Genomic DNA, 19,381 nt, shown 5'->3' with positions numbered 1-19,381 from the left:
CTTGCTTTACATTAAAATTTATCCGGAAACCATACGGTAAACACTAGAATAACGTAAAGACTGTTTGTAATAAACGCACTACTAATACCAAGCGACAACAACACACGTTATGTTTTACTATTTGCATATTCCTAAAACATCTTTACGACACATTTAGGTTTACATAGCTAATATAGACAGATAATACTTCCAGTTATTGAACTCTTTACTGTTTTATTAGACTTCAATACACTGCAGTTTTTTTAGAAACTAGTGTGGGAAAAAGCACGATACAATCTCACAGGTGTAGTGGTTGAATAGAACCAATCTGTTACTATATATACTAAACACTCACTTCAGTTTCCAGCAGTTATAACTGGCAGAACGTGCCAAAATAAAGGTACACAACAATAAAAACCAACAATTCACACCTGGCATACGTTGTTGACAATAAGTTAAACCACAATAGAAACAGGTGAAACTTAGCCCTCTTCACTGTTCGCTTCAATTAAGAAATGTCTATTCACACACAAACAGAGGGTGCTTTCTTGGCTGCTTTATTATTGCACTCATGACATAACAGATCTTACCATTCCATACTGTTATAAATCGGCCCTGGCAATAATTAATAATCTACAAAAGAAGCCAATACGATAGTGTCATTTTTTGTAAATATGTTCATTTATATTGTATTTAATTAACCAATCAACAAATCAATCACATTTCATATAGAGAACGCATCAAATATTCAGGCACAGTTAAAACACGCGTAAAAAACCTGTGCCATTTATTTTATAAATTTATTTAATGCGGGTTGGTAAAAATGTGTCGTAAAAAGCAATACTGACCGACCAATAATCGACGACCGGAATAAGTATTGGTGATGTGCCGTTGTGTCCGAAATTCCGCCCTTGACAGTTTCTTCCATACGAAGTCATTCTATACAGTATTCAGTGTAATACGAATGTTTACTTAACCAGATTAAAATAAGTACTGTACATTATAAACTCAATTGGATGTTTAAATGGCAGGGATTAAACATGATGCACAGATTATCATGTTTACATACAATTATTATTTAGGCATACATGTCTCTCTATGACAGGATTCCAGGTGAATGGGGCCGCTGGGGGAGATCGGGATAGAAGGATCTATGATTCATTTTAATTCAATCCGCCCGTAAAAGAAGTTTACTTTAAACATTAGATATTGTGGCACGTGTCAGAAGCGGTTTATTCTCCTTTGATCAAGTGAACTTCTTATAAATCAATAACATGCATTGGTTTATTATTAGAGACCGATGCAACCATATGGTATGTGACATCATCAATACCTATAGGTAATATATAACTGATATATTCAAAGAAAATACGTGCAGAAAAGTCTATTTATCGTATCTCCTTATGCATCCGAAGTGCAGTACCGTAGTCAGTTTCATGCAGATTTTAAAAAACAAAAAACGAAATTCCATATAGAAAATTGAACTTGTGAAAGCAGCTTTATTGTATAAGACCTGTTTACTAAAGCTCTGTCTACACTATCAAACTAGTTTGACAACAAAAGTGTGATGTGCCCAAATATGGTAGTGATATGCTTAAATATGGTAGTGAAATGACATCATGATATCCATGGGCACATTTTTTGTCACATAAAGTTTGATAGTGTAGCTTTACATTGCAATATTTTCATTTTAAAAATAGAAATCACAATAATTCATAATATAGTATATTAAGAACTATTGAGATTGTTTGTTATGATCATTTCACCCGAGTTAAGTGTAAACAGGATACATTGCCGTCAATACTATTGTTTGCATTGTTATCTGTGAAATTGTGTAAACATACCTGAAAATATGAATCATTCTCCAATTATTGCTCTTCTAAACTAAACAATAATTGTTTTGATACAAAATGATTTAACTAACATGTGTAAATTAATAAGTTCCGTTTCATAATTACAGAAAATAATTATTGATTATCCACTAAGGTTTATGAAATAATTTAAAAATGAGGTCATGCTATTGTATAGTGGCGTATTCCATGTCCTATGACCTCATAATTAGGACAAAGGGCCACATAACATTGACTGTTGTTTTTGAATTATAATTAATTTATTCAAACAAGTTTAATCATGAAAATAAATGGCATAAAGGTTTAACTTCTAGAAAAAACATCCGTCATGACGTTGCATGCCATGTTAATTATAAAGTAATACTATAACAATTTGCTGTACAGTAGATGATGCAATGCCTACAATCATTTTGTTAAGTGTAAGTGGTTTTGATTTGTTTCTGGTGACTGGTATCTCAACTTTTTCAAACTACGTCGGGCAAGGGATTCTCTTCTATATAGTAATATATGGAGGTAACACATAACGTAATTTTCTTGTTGCATCTGCAGCTTGAGATAAATTGTAGGCCTAGTTATTAGGATTAATTGAATAGATTAAAGTATAGCCTACCTTTTCTCTTTGCGTCTTTTTCTGTGTCCTTCAAGCTTTCATTTATTGTTTAAAGTTCTTTCTGAAAATATTCTAAATTGTCCTGTGTAGAAACTATGTAAACTATTGCTTTAGATTTAAATCGAATTTTAATTTTAAATTCTCCTGTTGTTCGATTATTAGGTCAAGAATCAACATTGGATCCACTCTTCCATAGATTAAAATTGTGCTTCAGGTATAATACAATCACTTAATTTTATTATTAAGATGAAACACATTATCTCACCACTTATCTGTACTTGTATTCAGGTTAGGTGCGGATTTAGATCTGAGCAAGTCATTAAAACAAAGTAAAAACTAAATATATTCTGTATTCTTATGAATGGAAAAACCACAGTTTGCGGTAAACAAACAAGTGGAACCGGACACATTGTATTATAATTAAACAAACAAAAACATCACTAAAGTTGTAAATTATTGGTATGCGTATATTATACCATTGATTTAAAATATTCGTACCGTTATTTTGTAGAAAATATATCATAAAAATTGTGTAGAATTAAACAATGTTAGAAGCAATTTAGAGACGCAGTTTAACAGATCTTTATATTTAATTGTGTAATTATAAACGACGAAGATGATCTCTGTTTCTGGAGTTTCAAGAGGGATCGTTTGCAAGGACGATGTAGTTGACGCTATAAATATTATAAGTGTGGTTCTTTTGTGCCTGACCTGGAATATGTTGTATAGATCATACCATATAAGGACACGATATTTTAAATATGTTTTTACACAATATTCGAGTTATTCGTGCTTTTTTCCCTTATGTTAGGAATGAGTAAGACTATGATTGTTTTATGGTAGATTCTTGAATAATCAAAGAACAAGGCCATATACATGACTGCAAATTTGAGTTAGTGTTTACCGACCAACCGACCGACCAACTGACCGACATAGTGAGCTGTAGAGTCGCGTAGCACCCGACTAAAAATGAATGTGTTTTAGGCTAAAATTATACTTTGACCAAGACATTTTGACCAAGAACGTTCGTTTTATGCACAGATTTGAGTAGTTTATTTACATTCATTTTCAGAATAAAAAATCAAATCAATAAATATAAATAAAATAAATCAGCATTAATAAAATACATTCATAGAATGATCCTGTGCATAAAAAACAGAACGTTCGTTTTATGTTATAGGCATATGTGTTGCCACTGACGAAATAACATAACCACAAAATACATTTTTTCAATACATCAATATATTTACATTATTCACATAAATGTTCCCTCAAGTCGAAAGTATTTAGCCTATATTCACAAACAGTTAAGCATAACTGGAGACAAACTTCTCTCATCGAATACAAGTCCCTACTGAATTTAGCTTAGTGTAGTTAAATATAAAACCTGACGTTCGCGTGTGTAAGGGTGTCCTTAGGGCTGCAATACAGACACTATTTTTGTACAAAATCAATGTTATCTCTCAACAGTTTCTTTCAGTAGAAAAATATATAAAAGTATTACATATTTTTCTCTGAAAATAAGAATTAAAAACTAATTCGACCTCTTAATAGTACTTAACAGTGTTGCCTTAGGCTACGTGTGTATGAAATACATTTAAAACAACATCGCAATCAGGTCCGTATTAGGTAAAATGATTTTTAAGACCGAATGGACAGGAGCTACTGATGTTTTGAAGCTACAGATTTAAAGGGAGCCTGGGGTTTCAAAATCCATTGTTTGTGATAAAATATATCTAACTATAGATGTTTTAGAAATAGTAAATTCAGAGGTACTATTTAAGTTTGCCCGGCATGCTGTGAGACTCTGCATAAGATGAACTCGCCAAACATCCCTATATAACAACCATATACCCAGTTTATTTTAGTAAATTATTGGGCTATATTGATATCCACTTTGCTGGAAGATTTTAAATTACATTTCATCGCTGGTGATTTTAAAATAAAGGCATAAACATCTAACTGTAATATGCCTATACTATACTAACTCAAGGATATATTACCAAATTTCGTTAAATGTTTATCTACAAACAATATACAGGCAATTGCTATAATATTGTAACTTTTAAGTGATAAAAAAACTATATACATAATTGAGAAGACTTCCACATTCTTCTTATGATCAATAGAAAAACAAATCTCATACAATTGTATTCTTTCCCATTTGTTATTATTATTCAAACTGATATTGTGTAAAACGCTGAATATTTCGTCCAAAATAATGTAGGCCTACAGTAATTTAAAAAGCAGGGGTGTGTACTTAAATATATCATAGATATTCCCTTTTGACTTATCTGAAAATATTTTGTAGAATTGCTTTAATAAAAATTCATTTTGGAATAAATAATAGATAATTTAATTAATAATTATACAGTAGAATGAAAATCGCAGTAATAGTAACTTGTAATATTTGGCTGTTTTAAACTGCTTACTAACTGACGTCACAGCCACACCAAATATGGAAGCCGTTATTACAGTACGATGTAAAAACGGGTTTTTAGATAAAATATCCCCTTCTCGAATATGTTTTATTTGTATAGCTCTGTTGTATTGTATTGTATCTAGCATCCACAATCTCTAATAGTTAATACAGTTTGTCTTCGGTTTCCTGTTGTTTGAAAGTTGTGTTGGTGATACGACTGTGGACTGCAGTTTGTTTTCTTCGTTAACGACATTAAACATTCATCAGGATTGCTCGGAGACCTGTTAACAAAATTAAAAATATTCACTAGTATTAATAAAAATTACATGAGTATAGAATAAACAGTAATTATTTTAATATTAGTATAATGTGAATATAAATAATATAATTAACCAATGTGAATTTGAATATGAATTATGAATAATTAATATTTAACAATACCTCAGAATACACTGTAACGAAGCATCCTGTGAACATGTTCCTATGCATTTTCCAATATCCATTTCCTAAAAATAAATCATAACAAAACATGAACATGAATGATATTGATAGGCTTAGATACAATTTACGAGCCATTAAGGATAGTGAGGACATTAAGGGTAAAAGATATTTCAAATACAAGATGTCTTGGCGTAACTTCTTTACAGCAAAGTTTTATTTCTGCAGTGGATTAGTTATAATTCCTCGAATATCAATGTCATCAGTAAAAGGAAATGTTAGGCACCCACATCACTTTAAAACTTAGCTTAGGCCCACGCTTTTGTTCATATAAAAGTTGCATTACTGATAACATACTACATTAAGAGCCTTGATTTTTTTAGCAGAAAGGAGGTTATCAGTGACGAAACGAAGAAAAGTTACATCTGCTGAACTTCGATTATAAAAATGGAAATCATTAGGACTTGACTTGGGCCCACGCAATTTGTGCGTTTTCGTACTTTAATTCCGAGGTATGTTTGTGGTTGAAATGACAATGTCCTGGCACGCGTTCAGTGTACCACTTACGTCATCAGCTCGAATCATAAGACCATAAGGCGGAAGGGTGGTAAATAGGTGGTCGCATCCCATAGTTTAATGGAATATAATTAACTCGAAAACGAAGTGAATTCATAAGAATCAAACGTTATCTACCTACATACATAATCTACGATATATTCTTTGAGAGACTTTTGTGTTCCGTGTGTTAAAGTTTATGCCTAACTATGCTGCACAATTTTATACTTCAGAATCGATAGCCGTAAGCAAAAAAACAAAAAACAAAACAAAAACAATAACCAAAAAAAACAAACAAAAAAACCCCTCCAAAACACGAATATATATACATAGGCCTAATATTTAATACAATAACTAGATATAAGTATATGCTTTTATATTATTATTTTATATTATATTTTTATTTATTCCGCATTTAGGTGCGCCTCACGGGGTAACCTTTACAAAACCTAAGCAGATGTTGATAATTCATTTATTATTGATCTATTATCGATCACCATTGGCTCATTAAACTAGGTCAAAATCTCACCTTTATTACTGTTTGCGTTGAATTCGACGTCGTGTTGAACATCACTTCGTAGTAAACCTCTCGATGCGTCGCGCGGTAACATGAATGTTGACATTTACAAGCTTCAATGACGTCAACACAAAATGCACCTGTATTATGCAAATATAATTCAAAGTAAACATAAATTACAAAATATATATACAAAATAATATTGACATATTGTAAACATAATGTCAGTCTGCTTTCGGCTATCGATTAATCATAATCATAAGTTAATATTATAGATAATTATTAATTTATTAATAGTAAATAGAACATTACAAAAATAAGTCATCTTACCGTTAGGTCCCTCAATTGTAACAGTGCGATTTTCAGTACTTTTACATTCAAGTCCATCGCCTATAGAAATAAACAAATTGTATTGTCTTAAAATGATAACAAACAAACATTGAATTAGTGTACTGTAAACATCCAGGATGATAACAGCAATAAAATAATAATTAGTAATGATGAATGTATCTGAGTGATGTTTAAAAACCAGCACTCTATAATTAATTGTAGTCACTGGAATATATATTTCGCATCCATTGCAGAGGAGTGAAGTACTCGGCTGCGGCGTTTACTTAATCATACAGTCATCTAGGCCTACCGTATATTATAAGAAATTGCATAGTCTAGGCCTATATTCAATATTCAAAGATACACTTCCATAAATGTTATAAAACTTATTGTACCGTAGATAAATTATCGATACCTTATTAATCTTCAATACAAAGAATCGAATACAAAATATAAGATGTTGCCAATTAATTTCCTTAAATTGGATGGTTGCCAATTTGAGAATTTTGAAGAATAAATTTAATTTAATTTAATTGACAGTTTCAATTCTTTATGCGAGTAAATAAAATTAATGTTCAGATTTCAGTATTTTCAAAAGCAATATTTACTGGACATTCTTATTCATGGCGTAATCGTAAATCGTAATTGTACACCACGAATAAATAATTTAAATTCATAAACATGTTAATGAAAGGTAATTTAGATGGTTCTTAAAAACTCTTTTATGTTTTCAACAGATCAGCTACTTCTTCAGTAATTAGCATAGCTATTCACATCAAGTGGCGAAAGTTGAACGAGTTTAAAGTTAGTTCCACGAAGCAGCGAAAACCAGATGGCGTGGTACGTCATAGGAAACTTTTTCAAGTGGTGATATACGTAAGGCGGCAGGCGAAGGGGATTAAGACTTTTATCTGAATTTCTCATGCCTCCTCCTTTTAGGCCAGCTCATGACACATTGTGTTCTTATTTTCACCAAAATCATAATAATATGTGATTTTCATACAATATTTTTCATAAATGTAAGATTTTAAACCATGCGATAAAGCTATTTGATACAAAACCAAAATTCATAATATTTAACTGAGATAGACTGTATAATTTACTATTACACAAGTTGTCTTAATAATAATATGGATAATAAAACATATATATATATCTATATATAACATACTATTGTAAGTATCTAAACGTCACATTAATGCCATGTTGCTATGATAACATGATGATGAACGTAGTATTCTCATTTTCTTTTCAGCTAAACGTTATCTACTATAAGTTTAAAGCTTTTGTTTTATGATGAAAATAAACTATTCGTGATAAAAAAAAATAGGATAGGTTTATCCCGATGTGAGTAATATATGATGATAATGATGATGATGTAATAATAAGATGATGAAAGGAGGGGGGGGGGGGGGGGAATGACATATATGCGATTTCTTTTTATTGTAATGATGAATAATAAAGCCATGATTTTTTTATATGAACATACCATCAGAACAAGCACCAGCACACATTCCGACATCTACCTCCGTTTCGTAAGGTGTGTCCGCAAAAAACATCTTCATTTGCGATTTACGTTCGCACGATGGTGGCGTGTGCACGCACTCGCAATCCTGAACGACGTCAAATACTCGTGGTTCTCCTACGAGGTAAACGCGTTGTACACGTATTTCCGAAGCAACGCACTCGCTTGTCTCAGGGCATTGCATACACTGAAATATAAATAAATAATATGATAAATACACATCAAAATACAATGATCAATGAGATTTGAACCTTGTCATTTGGATTCATTCACTCACTACAATCCCACTTTCGTGGGTTTTTTTTCAGAAGAATTATTGTTTTCTGTCACTGAATTAAATAAAAACCTTACACTACTTACATTATTTAAGAATAAGAAATCTTAGTTTAACGTACTATTTAAACTACTTGTTTGAAGAATGTTATGAAATAAAATAATTGTTCATTTAACCGTCTAAATTAATACGATGCCCTTGGAATAGACTGTTTTCAGTCACTGAATTCAATAAAAGCCTTACACTACTTACAGCAGTATTATTTTTTAACGTACTATTTAAACTACTTGTTTGAAGAATGTTATGAAATAAAATAATTGTTCATTTAACCGTCTAAATTAATATGATGGCCTTGGAATAGACATTATTATTTTCTGTCACTGAATTCAATAAAAGCCTTACACTATACTTGCAGTATTATTATTATTAGAAATCTTAATTTAACGTACTATTTAAACGATTTGTTTGAAGAATTTTATGAAATAAAATAATTGTTCATTTAACAGTCTAAATTAATATGATGGCCTTGGAATAGGCATTTTAATTTTAGAAAAACCAACATTAATTTATTAACAATATTGAAAAGAAATCAGTAAGTAATCACTACGAAAAGCTTTATAAAATCTAGGTTTTCTTAATCCTAAAAACTTCACGAATTCCAATATTTCATAGCTTATTGTATATTGACCTGAAATAGTATGGATATTTTTTAAAACAATTGGAAGATATGTCATTGATCTGTAGAACAATACATCTAAGTACATCTTTAAATGCCTGTTAATAATTTGGCTCCGTTGACTACTCAATCAAATACGAAAACAAAAGACAATAAAGAAATCAGAATTATATAGCTTTTTTCGGAATTATAAAAAGTCTCTTAACATTTAAACTTGAAATATTTCGCCCACATTTTTGCACTTGTATAAACACTTTACCATTATTTCTTAAATAATTGTTAAGTAACATAAACCACCTCTCGATTAAAAATCGATTAAGTAATACAGCTTCAAAGAACAAATAAATAGTGAGTATAGGCTCCGTACGATAAAGTATATGAAATAGTTTAATACTTGTTGTTTATAGGTACTGTATAAACTATAAAAATACACAGTATTCTATTAGCCTATGCCTATGCTTTTGAATATCCAGATCATTTTACGCTTTCGTCAGGGAGATGGCATAAGATAATTTTAAATTGAGTGATGTTAATTTCATTGAAAGATATATTTTACACCAATACAAGCATATGTTGTTTTGATTTAAGTTTATGTCAGGTTTCACCGAGTATAAGTTAGCGTCAATTATGATAATCGACAGGCCAATTTCTACGACCAAGCACTTGTTTAGAGTTTCCATACGTTTTGCAGGTGGCCTCATTCTTCTCTCAACGTTTGTTTAGCTGGGTTTCAAAACAAAAGTGACGGTATGTTGCCTATTGTCTGCTTCGTCTATAGCGATTCATTAGTATTATTTAACGGCTTAGCAACAATTACGGCTTATAGTTCCCATCCCATACTGACAATTGTTCTTCATCTTTTCACACTTATTATTGACTCACCTGCATCGAATTGTTTACTATGTAGAAGAATGCCAGGGTTTACCTAATTTTCTTCACTTACAATACATGTTTTGTTACGGTATCAGTCAGTCAAAGGTGCTCAGTGGACTGCAGGTGCACGTTTGCGAGTTTGTCAAATAAGAGAATTGATGAATACCATTAAAATAACATGAATAGGGATCTTGAAAGGTGTTTAAATACACTGAATTGATATGATGTGTCAATGAAACTAGTTTGCTTTTTCATTAACATGGACATGTATTTGCTAACGTACAAGAAAAAGCTATAAAAACAAACACCATTCATGCAATAAAAGTTGAATTATTATATTTTTTTTTCATCGAAATAATATTTTTGTTTTCGCAATATTAACGGCAAATTGCTATTGTAACATTGTTTAGTTTTTAAAAAGAGAGACAGAGGCTCTAATATACTTTAGTTATTAATATGAAACCATAAGGAAAACAGAAGGATAGCATAATATTGTCTCTTAATTAGAAGCACCACAGTTAAAAACAGTGTATTATAGACAGAAGTAGCGTATATAGACTATACTGTACAAATGTTTTAGGCCTGCTTGGTGCAATATTTTTTGTATTTTTGTATTTCGATGTTTTTTAAGGGGCAACTGACTCTTTGAATTATAGTAATTGTTTTGCTTTAGTTGCCCCTGACAATTGTGCTTTGTTTCTGTTCTGTATCTGTTTATTGGTTAAATCAATAAATGAAATGAAATGAAACTTCTTAAATTTGAATTTTTTTTTTTGGACTGGAATTCATTATTAAAATAAAGCATTGGTATTTTTACGATTATATATATTGCTCTAAATTTTAATTATTCAGTCAAGCGCAAGCTATTTTTGTTGTTGCTCCTTTTCATATGCAGTGTAGGCCCTATAAAAAGTTAAATGCAATTGATAACGAATTAATTTTACGGTTTTATTTTTGTTTAAAAAAATCAAACAAATCAATGACAGTATTGTGTGTGTTTAAAGAGCGCCACCACGTACAAGAAAACTTTTTAGTTGGCGTCAGTGATGGAAGTAGCAAGGCGGCAGATATTCGGTCTATTAAATCGATGTGGACAACGAGAAGGCAACTTGGACAAATGGACAATTGGACTTCACCCGCATTCGGCTATAGAAATAAAAAACCTCGAGACGTATGTCGGCTAATGCCACAAAGTTAACTTTGGAATAATAGAAAGCATTTAGATCTTTTCTCAATCTGTAATCCAACTGAATAACATTCCATGAAGTGTTAAATAAGATAAAATAGCAGGATAATCATTTTTAAGTATCTTAATTTAAAGGTATTGTTACATTTTTCAATCAGGTTAAATTAAACTAGCCAAGATAAAATTAAGGATAACTGATCAACACTGGAAAGACCAAACGATATTTATTCCGCGGCGACGGCGCAAGGGCTGGTTTGGTAAGCCTGTCTACTAAGTCTAGCTAATATAAAGTGTGATGTATCTTAGGCAAGCTAACCAAACCATGGTGGCAAAATGTCTCCCAAAGTTCTAAATTTCGATTAAACCGTATCATCCATTACGAAACTAATTAAGATTATTTAATTAAAGTTATAGCATTTATAGCATTTCCGAAATATTGTCTGAAATATAGAAAAAACAAGGTAGAATGTTATAATGTTTTGAAGATTACATGTTGCGCCAGCTGACAGATTGACACATTTTTTACCATAGTTTGGGGAACTAGAAGTAGACGGGGTTTACAGAAAACCGAGCCGTACACCGTCGCCGGTGAATAAACGCCGTTGTGTATATGTTGCATTTAAGTTGAAGTTTATTGTAATTGAATATAGAGATTTTAAGCATAAATATATTCAGAAAATACAAATTACAAGAATAATAGTTATTTCTATAATATAAATTACTCGGACATTTTATTTTACAAAAGTAGCAGTATTAGTTTACAAATTACGATGTTTGAATAAATTTATATTTCGAAACACACGTTAATACTATTACACGAGTATTGTTAGCACAATTAAGGAAATAATCAGATATTAGATGACTACTAAATTCGATAAAGTAAAATTGGCCTTGATTCAAAAGTGTGTTTGGTAGTTAAAAACAATATCATAATGTGTAGGATTTTATAAATGCAGCAATGACACCGGCCTTCCGAAGACATTTTCTTAATGAAACAGTTTTTTGTAAAGATTTCTTCCTTATAAAAACAATCTTATAGTATTGTACAGTACCGTATTTAAGAGAAAATTACCTGATTTTTTTCTTCCGGTAGCAAACGATTTCGTTCATCAGAATTTTTTGATACTTTTCGACATTTTCCAACATCAATACCTATACGTCGTCTTCTGTCATCTGAAATTAATTGATAAGTAACTTAAAATACTATCTATTTTTATTTCTTTGATACATAGTTTGAGAAAGAACATTGTCTATGAAATAGATAATAATATTTTTTGTTATTATTTGTATTGATATTTAATAGGTTTATAGGTCAGTTTGTATGTGATATTTGTATGTATGTATATCAGTAAATATACCGGTTATAGTACATTGGCTTTAATGCAAAAAAGTTGGCAGCAAAATTTGTCTAGGCCTAGTATTTCTGTAGCTGTAATGTCTACAGCCAAATTTCAAGGGGATAAAAGTACATTATTTTGTCATGTGTACGGCAGCTGCGAAAATGTATCAACAACACAGATATTGAGAACTCATGCCTTTAATCTGATGTGGATTATTATCATCCCGCGATAAGGAGGCAATAATTCGCATACCGTATGAGTCCCTTCGTATTAGCCTAAACTAGCTCTGTTTTGTTGTATTTAGGTAGCCCTAGTTACGTGGATGTTTTGTTATTGTAGTCAAATTGAGGTGTTTTATCTCTTATTTAAATAATCGATCTTAACTAATTAGATACAACCCTTTGTCTATTTAATCACCTTAAATTTGGTATGTTAAAACTGAACTTATTTCTGCTAGTGGAAAGATGCTATCAATTAATTGAAGACATCGTTAGATTATGCTTATACCGAATAAAATTAAAGCATACCTATTATTCTGAAATTGGTTTAAAAACCAATAATTTCCCCCTTGTAATTGTAATTCTACGCTGCAGGCAAAAGCTGCAGGATATATTATACTTTAAATTATTTTAAAAAGTAAACATTTTGTTTATAGGAAATTAATTAGCGTTTAAACACGAAGTGTGTTGAATGTGTAGGCCTATTTATTAACTATTGAGAACTTTGTATTATACCTTATGCCTACTTAACATCACATAAATCGACACCGTAAATCTTATATTTCTTATAAATCTAAAACAATGAATATTTTTAAATTTTGTTCTTTTGGAAAAAGCTTGTATTCTTACAATACTAAAATACGTTATTTACACAGAATGTGTTCGGGAAAGTGAATCATCCAACTGTGGTTGGCTTGGTAATTAGTGTACCATACAATTTTATTGTAATTTTTGTAAGATTTTGTAAGATGACCTACCATAACCAGCTTCTACTACGTGTCTTGTCCTTTCACAGCACCCTCTCTTAACAAGTTTACCCTCTTCATCTTCGTCCATAGGAAAGACGATTGGAGGGTATGCGGAGCTTTGTACTCGAGGGATCTGATCAACAAGTGAAGGGTCATTTTGTAACCCCTCTCGAATTCTTTCTGTACTGCGTGGAATGTGTGGTAGTATGGATTCTTCTTTACTCGTCGGGGCCGCATACACAGCTGTAAAAGATATTACAAATGGGCTAAGGATAATTCCAAATTATAACAATATTTGATTAATATACATATAATATACAGTTATTTTTAAATACCTACGCAAATTCAAAAAACATTAATGAGAAATGTGATATGGGAAAAGCATGTTTTCATAAACAATTCTTTCATTTTGCTCAGTTGTTTATATTTTACGAGTTTCAGTCCAAAAAATACTTTTGTTTTTATTTGTGCATGTTCCTTTAAATCTTCTTAATGTGTTCTTAATCTTTAGGTATTTTCAGTATTCGCATGAAGTGTGTTCCTTATAGAAATGTGTGTAGGTTACCATTATGTGTTTAAAGCTACACTCTGTACCGCACACAATAATTCCATGTTGTGGCAGTTCAGGCCAAATCTGTTCCAATACTTTTTGACATCTATAAAGTCCTACTTTTGATATGATTGCCATTAAGAGATTTATTTTCAATTAACATTCTTTTATAAATCTTAATTGATAATAATATTATACAATGTATGATTTCGATTATTTATTGTACGTTTTATAGTGTGCTATCAAAGTATATTCAATAAAGATTAGGATTGGTACGTAGGCGTTTATACAACTGTCAACAAGGCGAAAAGTTCACCTGTGGGCAGTCGAGTAAACATTAAAAAGTAAACACCACAAGTTTCTTTCCGAATAAATTCTACCTAAATCGTGTACCACCAACAAAGAGTTATTAGGTCTGTGGTAAAAAAAACATTATCAACGACATTTGTAACAAAATATAGGCTACACGGTAAGTTAAGGACCGGTTCACAAGAGAATGCGTTTGTGTCAAAGTACCAAAACTTGAAAATAAGCTATCGACAAGAGAAAATTCCTGGCGTAAAATGCTTAAAATGTATGAGTAGTACCCATATGGTATTTGAATGGAAGAAATCCCATTGATAATACTGATTGACGGAATGAAGATGTTTGGTATCATCTTGAAATGAATACTGAAGTAATTGGAATGTTTACTAGGGTGACCAATCGAGTTGTAAAGTAAAGAGCTGAGTGCACTTACACACTTTATAAGTTTGCAAACAAAGACATGAAGATAAAATTGACAGTTGCCAGGTCTCGATCCCATACCAGTCATAATCCAATTCAATACATTTCATATCGTATGAAGAAATTACAAATTAATATTATACTGTACAATAAAATGCATACAAATTGTGAATCTTGATTTCATGGTGAGATAATTAACTCACACTAATTCACAAACAATAACTTGATTACCGCGCATTTTCTTAAATGAGGGAACCATGACTGACGGATTGCTCGTTTAGTTTCAGAGTGGGTAGCTGCAGGTTGCAATGCATTACAACTTTCCCATTGGTATGTTATAATGGACAAAAAATACCCGTATCACTTACCAGCCATCACTTGGACAAGAACCACACCAAGACAAATAAATCCTTTTAAAAGATCCAGAAACATTATGAGTTATCAGACAAGAAAATTAAGTTTCGTTCCAGAAAGTTTAGCACGATCGAGAATATGTATAATTCCAACTGAATCCAAGGAGCTTCTATTTAGCCGATCTTTCACAACTGGGATCAGGTAGTGGTTTGATGCCAGAAAATCAAAGCTTATACAACAGGACGCCATTAATCATGATAGCCAGCAATTCATGTAATTGCTCGCTTTTATTTCGATCGAAAGAAACGAGACAGTCAGTCTAGACACCCAGGCCCATTGACTCACCGGCGCTTCTTATACTGTCCAATCATTTCAGTGGGTTGAAATGGCCTGCCTTTCTTTATATAACTATCCCTAGGGTTTCAAAATCATTAATAGGTACCATATATAATATCATACACAACAATCTATTAATCTAATATTAATACTTTATCTCATCACAGATTATCACCACGGCATGTCCCGGAAATCCAGGTCTTAGATCTAACCCACAAGCTCCCTGGAATTTCTTCTAACATAATAAAGAAAATCATCATAAGAAATAATTTAGTTTAAAAACCAACATATATTTTAGGAAATAAAGATTGTTTTTTTTTCTATTTATAAATTTGAAACCGATGAAATGAAAAAATTACAGTGACTTTTATTGAGGATTAGCTAATCACATGATAAAGGATTGCACAATGGTGAATAGACGTTTGTTTTGAATGTCGGATTCTCTGATCCCATGTAGTAAAGGAGTCGATCTTTACAAACTGATCACACTCTACCGAACCCTTCTATAGTAGTACAGCAGCAACAACACGTAAACGGATGTAACAACAGTATTGCCAAACGCAAAATGAAGAAACTATATATAAAAAAAGAAAGAGCAATAGTCCCCCTAGTCTACTGTAAATAAAAACATCAAATTGAGAAATTGATTCGACATTGTAAGTAAGCCGAAATTGCGTTTAGTAGGTCTTCATTCTATGTTTATGTGGTTTGTATATTTGTCTAGAAGTTATGAACCATAAAACGCATCAATCAAAACAAAAATAATAGTCATAGGCCTACAGATATAAATAGTCAGAGAGTTGCGAGTGGTAGGTAGGTTGTGTGGGGGTAGGTTTATGCCTAATATCGTACTTAATTTAGTCTAAACTTAACGGTTTGGTTTCACCCCTTAAATTCACAATTGTCTTTATAGGCTTAAATGTTATTAACACATTATATGATTAAATGTTATCAAATTTCAATTATTAGTTTTCGACAAGGTTATTTAATCACAACAAATATTGGCACTTTCGTATATTTAACTTGTTTCTTTGAACACAAATACTGATTCGGGTATCATGAATTGATAGGATATCAATTAATGCCCCAATAAGTGGAATTTCATCCCTTCTAACACCACATATTCAGACGATATGCACATAATCATCATTTGGTTATCATTACCTAATTTAATCGCAGCCACAACCACACAAACCACATTAAACATAGCCGAAATAGACTCCCCTTTCACACACGTGGTGACCTAAATCTTATAAGGATCTGGAACTATAATATCGATATCTGATCCAATTAATCGGTAAGAGATTCGCCGAGTTATCGCATTTCCCGTGGAAAGCTGGCAAACAATCGTAGCCGGTCTTTGTAAAAATGGTATGTTACTCAATGGATTTTCCATGGATCAACTTTTGTATATTATATTATATAGATGACCATTTGGTGAAGGCTAAGAGGAGAGGTATTTCACTTAAATAGCCACTTCACAGGACCATATGTAGAGGAAATGACTTTCTCCCGTTAGTTCGTCCCTCGGAAAGGTCAAGAACAGAACTAAAAATAGAATCTAGATTTGGGCAGTGCTAGAAATCCAGGGTTGGATTATTCTACATTTTGTAATATGTAAATGAGTTTTCATTTGGTTCTCTGTCTTGGGATTTGTTAATCGCTCAAGAGAGTGCGATTACCATCTGTATAGTGCGAGAAGAGATGGTAATTGGACATCTTTCTAATGCGAGGAGAGATGGTCATTATAGGCCCTACTGTATATCTAGTGATGATAGATTGTTATTGAACATTTATAGTGCGAGGAGAGAAGGTAATTGAACATCTATATATTAGTGCGAGGATAGATTGTCATTAAAATATAGTGTGAGGAGAGATGGTAATTTTGCAAATGTTTGTCGCGCTTATTGAATAAAATTAATAAGTTGTAGTATTAGCTGCGTAATACAAAATACAAACTGTAATGTAATTTGTTGAATTTATTTTGACCAGGATACCCTATAATATTTTCTTGTATGTAAATTGCGGGTTTTTTCGTTATCAAACAATCAGGACGATTATTATTCCATAATGACATACGGTAACAATCATAGTTTACTTTATTGACGTCACATTTACTTATACTTAATGATAATCAAATCCCATGGTTTAGTACTAAGTACTGGACATAATGGTAACGATTGTTGGTCACTGGTACATGCTTAAGTTAAGTGATGACAATGTTTACAATCGTTTATCTGACTATTAGATGCGGTGAGAAATATTATAATTGATGGGAGGCCTACTTATGCCACCTCATGGTATAACAATAAAGAAAGAGCTAAACAATATATCAATGATATTATATTCACATAACAGGCAAAGAACATTTATTCTAAACTGCCTGGTGATATATGAAAATGTATCAATTCATTTGAAACGATAAGATAGAATTTCATAAACTTAGTAGTTAATGATGGGGAAGAAGATAATAATAATAATAATAATAACAATAATAAAGATTTTGTACAATAACAATAGGTGATCATTTTATTCTAAATGATCACCTAATAATATCCTGGATTTATATAGCGCATAATGTTGTGAAACCTCTAAGCGCTGAACATTATTACCCCGGTCATTTTTTTTTGGGATTTAACACGTATGGAAACATACTCCCATAATGCAGCTACTAATCAGCGCAAAGTTGTGTCTTGATCTAACCTGGGTGAGGAGATACAAGCCTATTTTACAAAATAATACCAAACTGGTATTATATCAACAAAATAAAAAGATTGCAATAGGCTAATAAACATAAAATACTTCTGATAACTAAATAATACCTTTTCGATAAAAACAAATTGCAAAATAGGCATACCACTAAAAGAAAAAAGAATGAAAAAACTGAATGATTAAAATCCTATTCTTGGATTTATGAATGTTTGCCGACTCGTCTCAATTTACATTCTTCTCTGATATTGTCTTCCTCTTCCTCACCCTTCCCTAGTATTTGTGTATTTATTTCCTCTTTTTAAATATCTTTCTTATCGCTTAGGATCATCCCATCTTTATTCATCAATTTAATGTAACACATACAATTGTTTTCATAGAGGCTACTTGAATCTTTGTGTATGCAAAATATCATTATATTCGGCCAATGCCCCACTATCATAGGATTGTATTGTAAAAATCATTAAAAAAGAGTGCTGATGAAATACAAGATCTTCAAACCAAAATCTATTATTGAAATGCAATGTTTACTTAAGTAATGCAAAGCATCCTTTAAGAACAAAGCGTATGAATGGCACACGTATCAATAAGCAAAGAAAGGGTTTTTCATAACAGTTTGTTTTTCAATAATACTTATCCATTAATATATCTGCCGACAAAGACCCCGAAGTGCTCTTATTATAAGCTGGCATACGAACCCAAACTTCGTAAAGAAATGTGGTTATGAGGGCCTAAAACAATATTTGATGGCATACGCGCACATTGACCAATAGTAGGCTACACGCTTATGAGGTCACTTCAAGCCACTTTTATGTTTTGTTAATGGTTGAGAGTATTACCAACGGCTTACTGAAAAGAACTTACTTTTTAAAAACACCGTACATTAAAGTGTCGGTATTGTGTGTGTATTTAGATAAAGTATACTCGATATCAAGATACCCCCTTCTCCGTTGCTTGTTGCTATATTTAACTGTTGTTTACTCTAGTTAACACTTTTGAGTGTTTATTGTAGAACATCTTTAAACTAAAAATAAACTAAAAAAATAAACTATGCATGATCTCTCTCCTAAAAAAACATATTAGGATTGTAGGGAAGAAAAAAACGATAAACTCAAAATAGACAAATTATCAAAAATACAAGAAAATATACGCAGTATTGTTTTG

At 31.6% G+C, this 19,381-nt stretch overlaps 1 protein-coding gene across 2 annotated transcripts; it reads right to left on the bottom strand.

Moving 5' to 3' along the window:
* Positions 1 to 4,279: 4,279 nt before the first annotated feature.
* LOC144844804 (uncharacterized) lies at positions 4,280 to 15,635 on the bottom strand. Of its 2 annotated transcripts, none has more exons than XM_078701870.1 (8): positions 15,518 to 15,635; positions 13,552 to 13,785; positions 12,308 to 12,408; positions 8,191 to 8,413; positions 6,702 to 6,761; positions 6,384 to 6,511; positions 5,303 to 5,367; positions 4,280 to 5,142 (listed from the first exon to the last, which is right to left on the bottom strand). In XM_078701870.1, exons 2-8 carry the CDS (start codon positions 13,628 to 13,630, stop codon positions 5,001 to 5,003), a joined length of 798 nt encoding a protein of 265 aa, XP_078557996.1. In that variant the 5' UTR covers positions 13,631 to 13,785; positions 15,518 to 15,635; the 3' UTR covers positions 4,280 to 5,000. The 2 variants fall into 2 exon arrangements, with proteins under 2 accessions (XP_078557996.1, XP_078557995.1); XM_078701869.1 differs by lacking the exon at positions 15,518 to 15,635 and adding an exon at positions 15,187 to 15,337.
* Between the last annotated feature and the right edge of the window lie 3,746 nt (positions 15,636 to 19,381).

This window comes from Antedon bifida, chromosome 6, assembly GCF_963402885.1.
Source record: "Antedon bifida chromosome 6, ecAntBifi1.1, whole genome shotgun sequence".
Lineage (NCBI taxonomy): Eukaryota > Metazoa > Echinodermata > Crinoidea > Comatulida > Antedonidae > Antedon > Antedon bifida.
The sequence above is the reverse complement of the archived record's forward strand: the minus strand, read 5'-3'. Positions and strand labels throughout refer to the sequence as shown.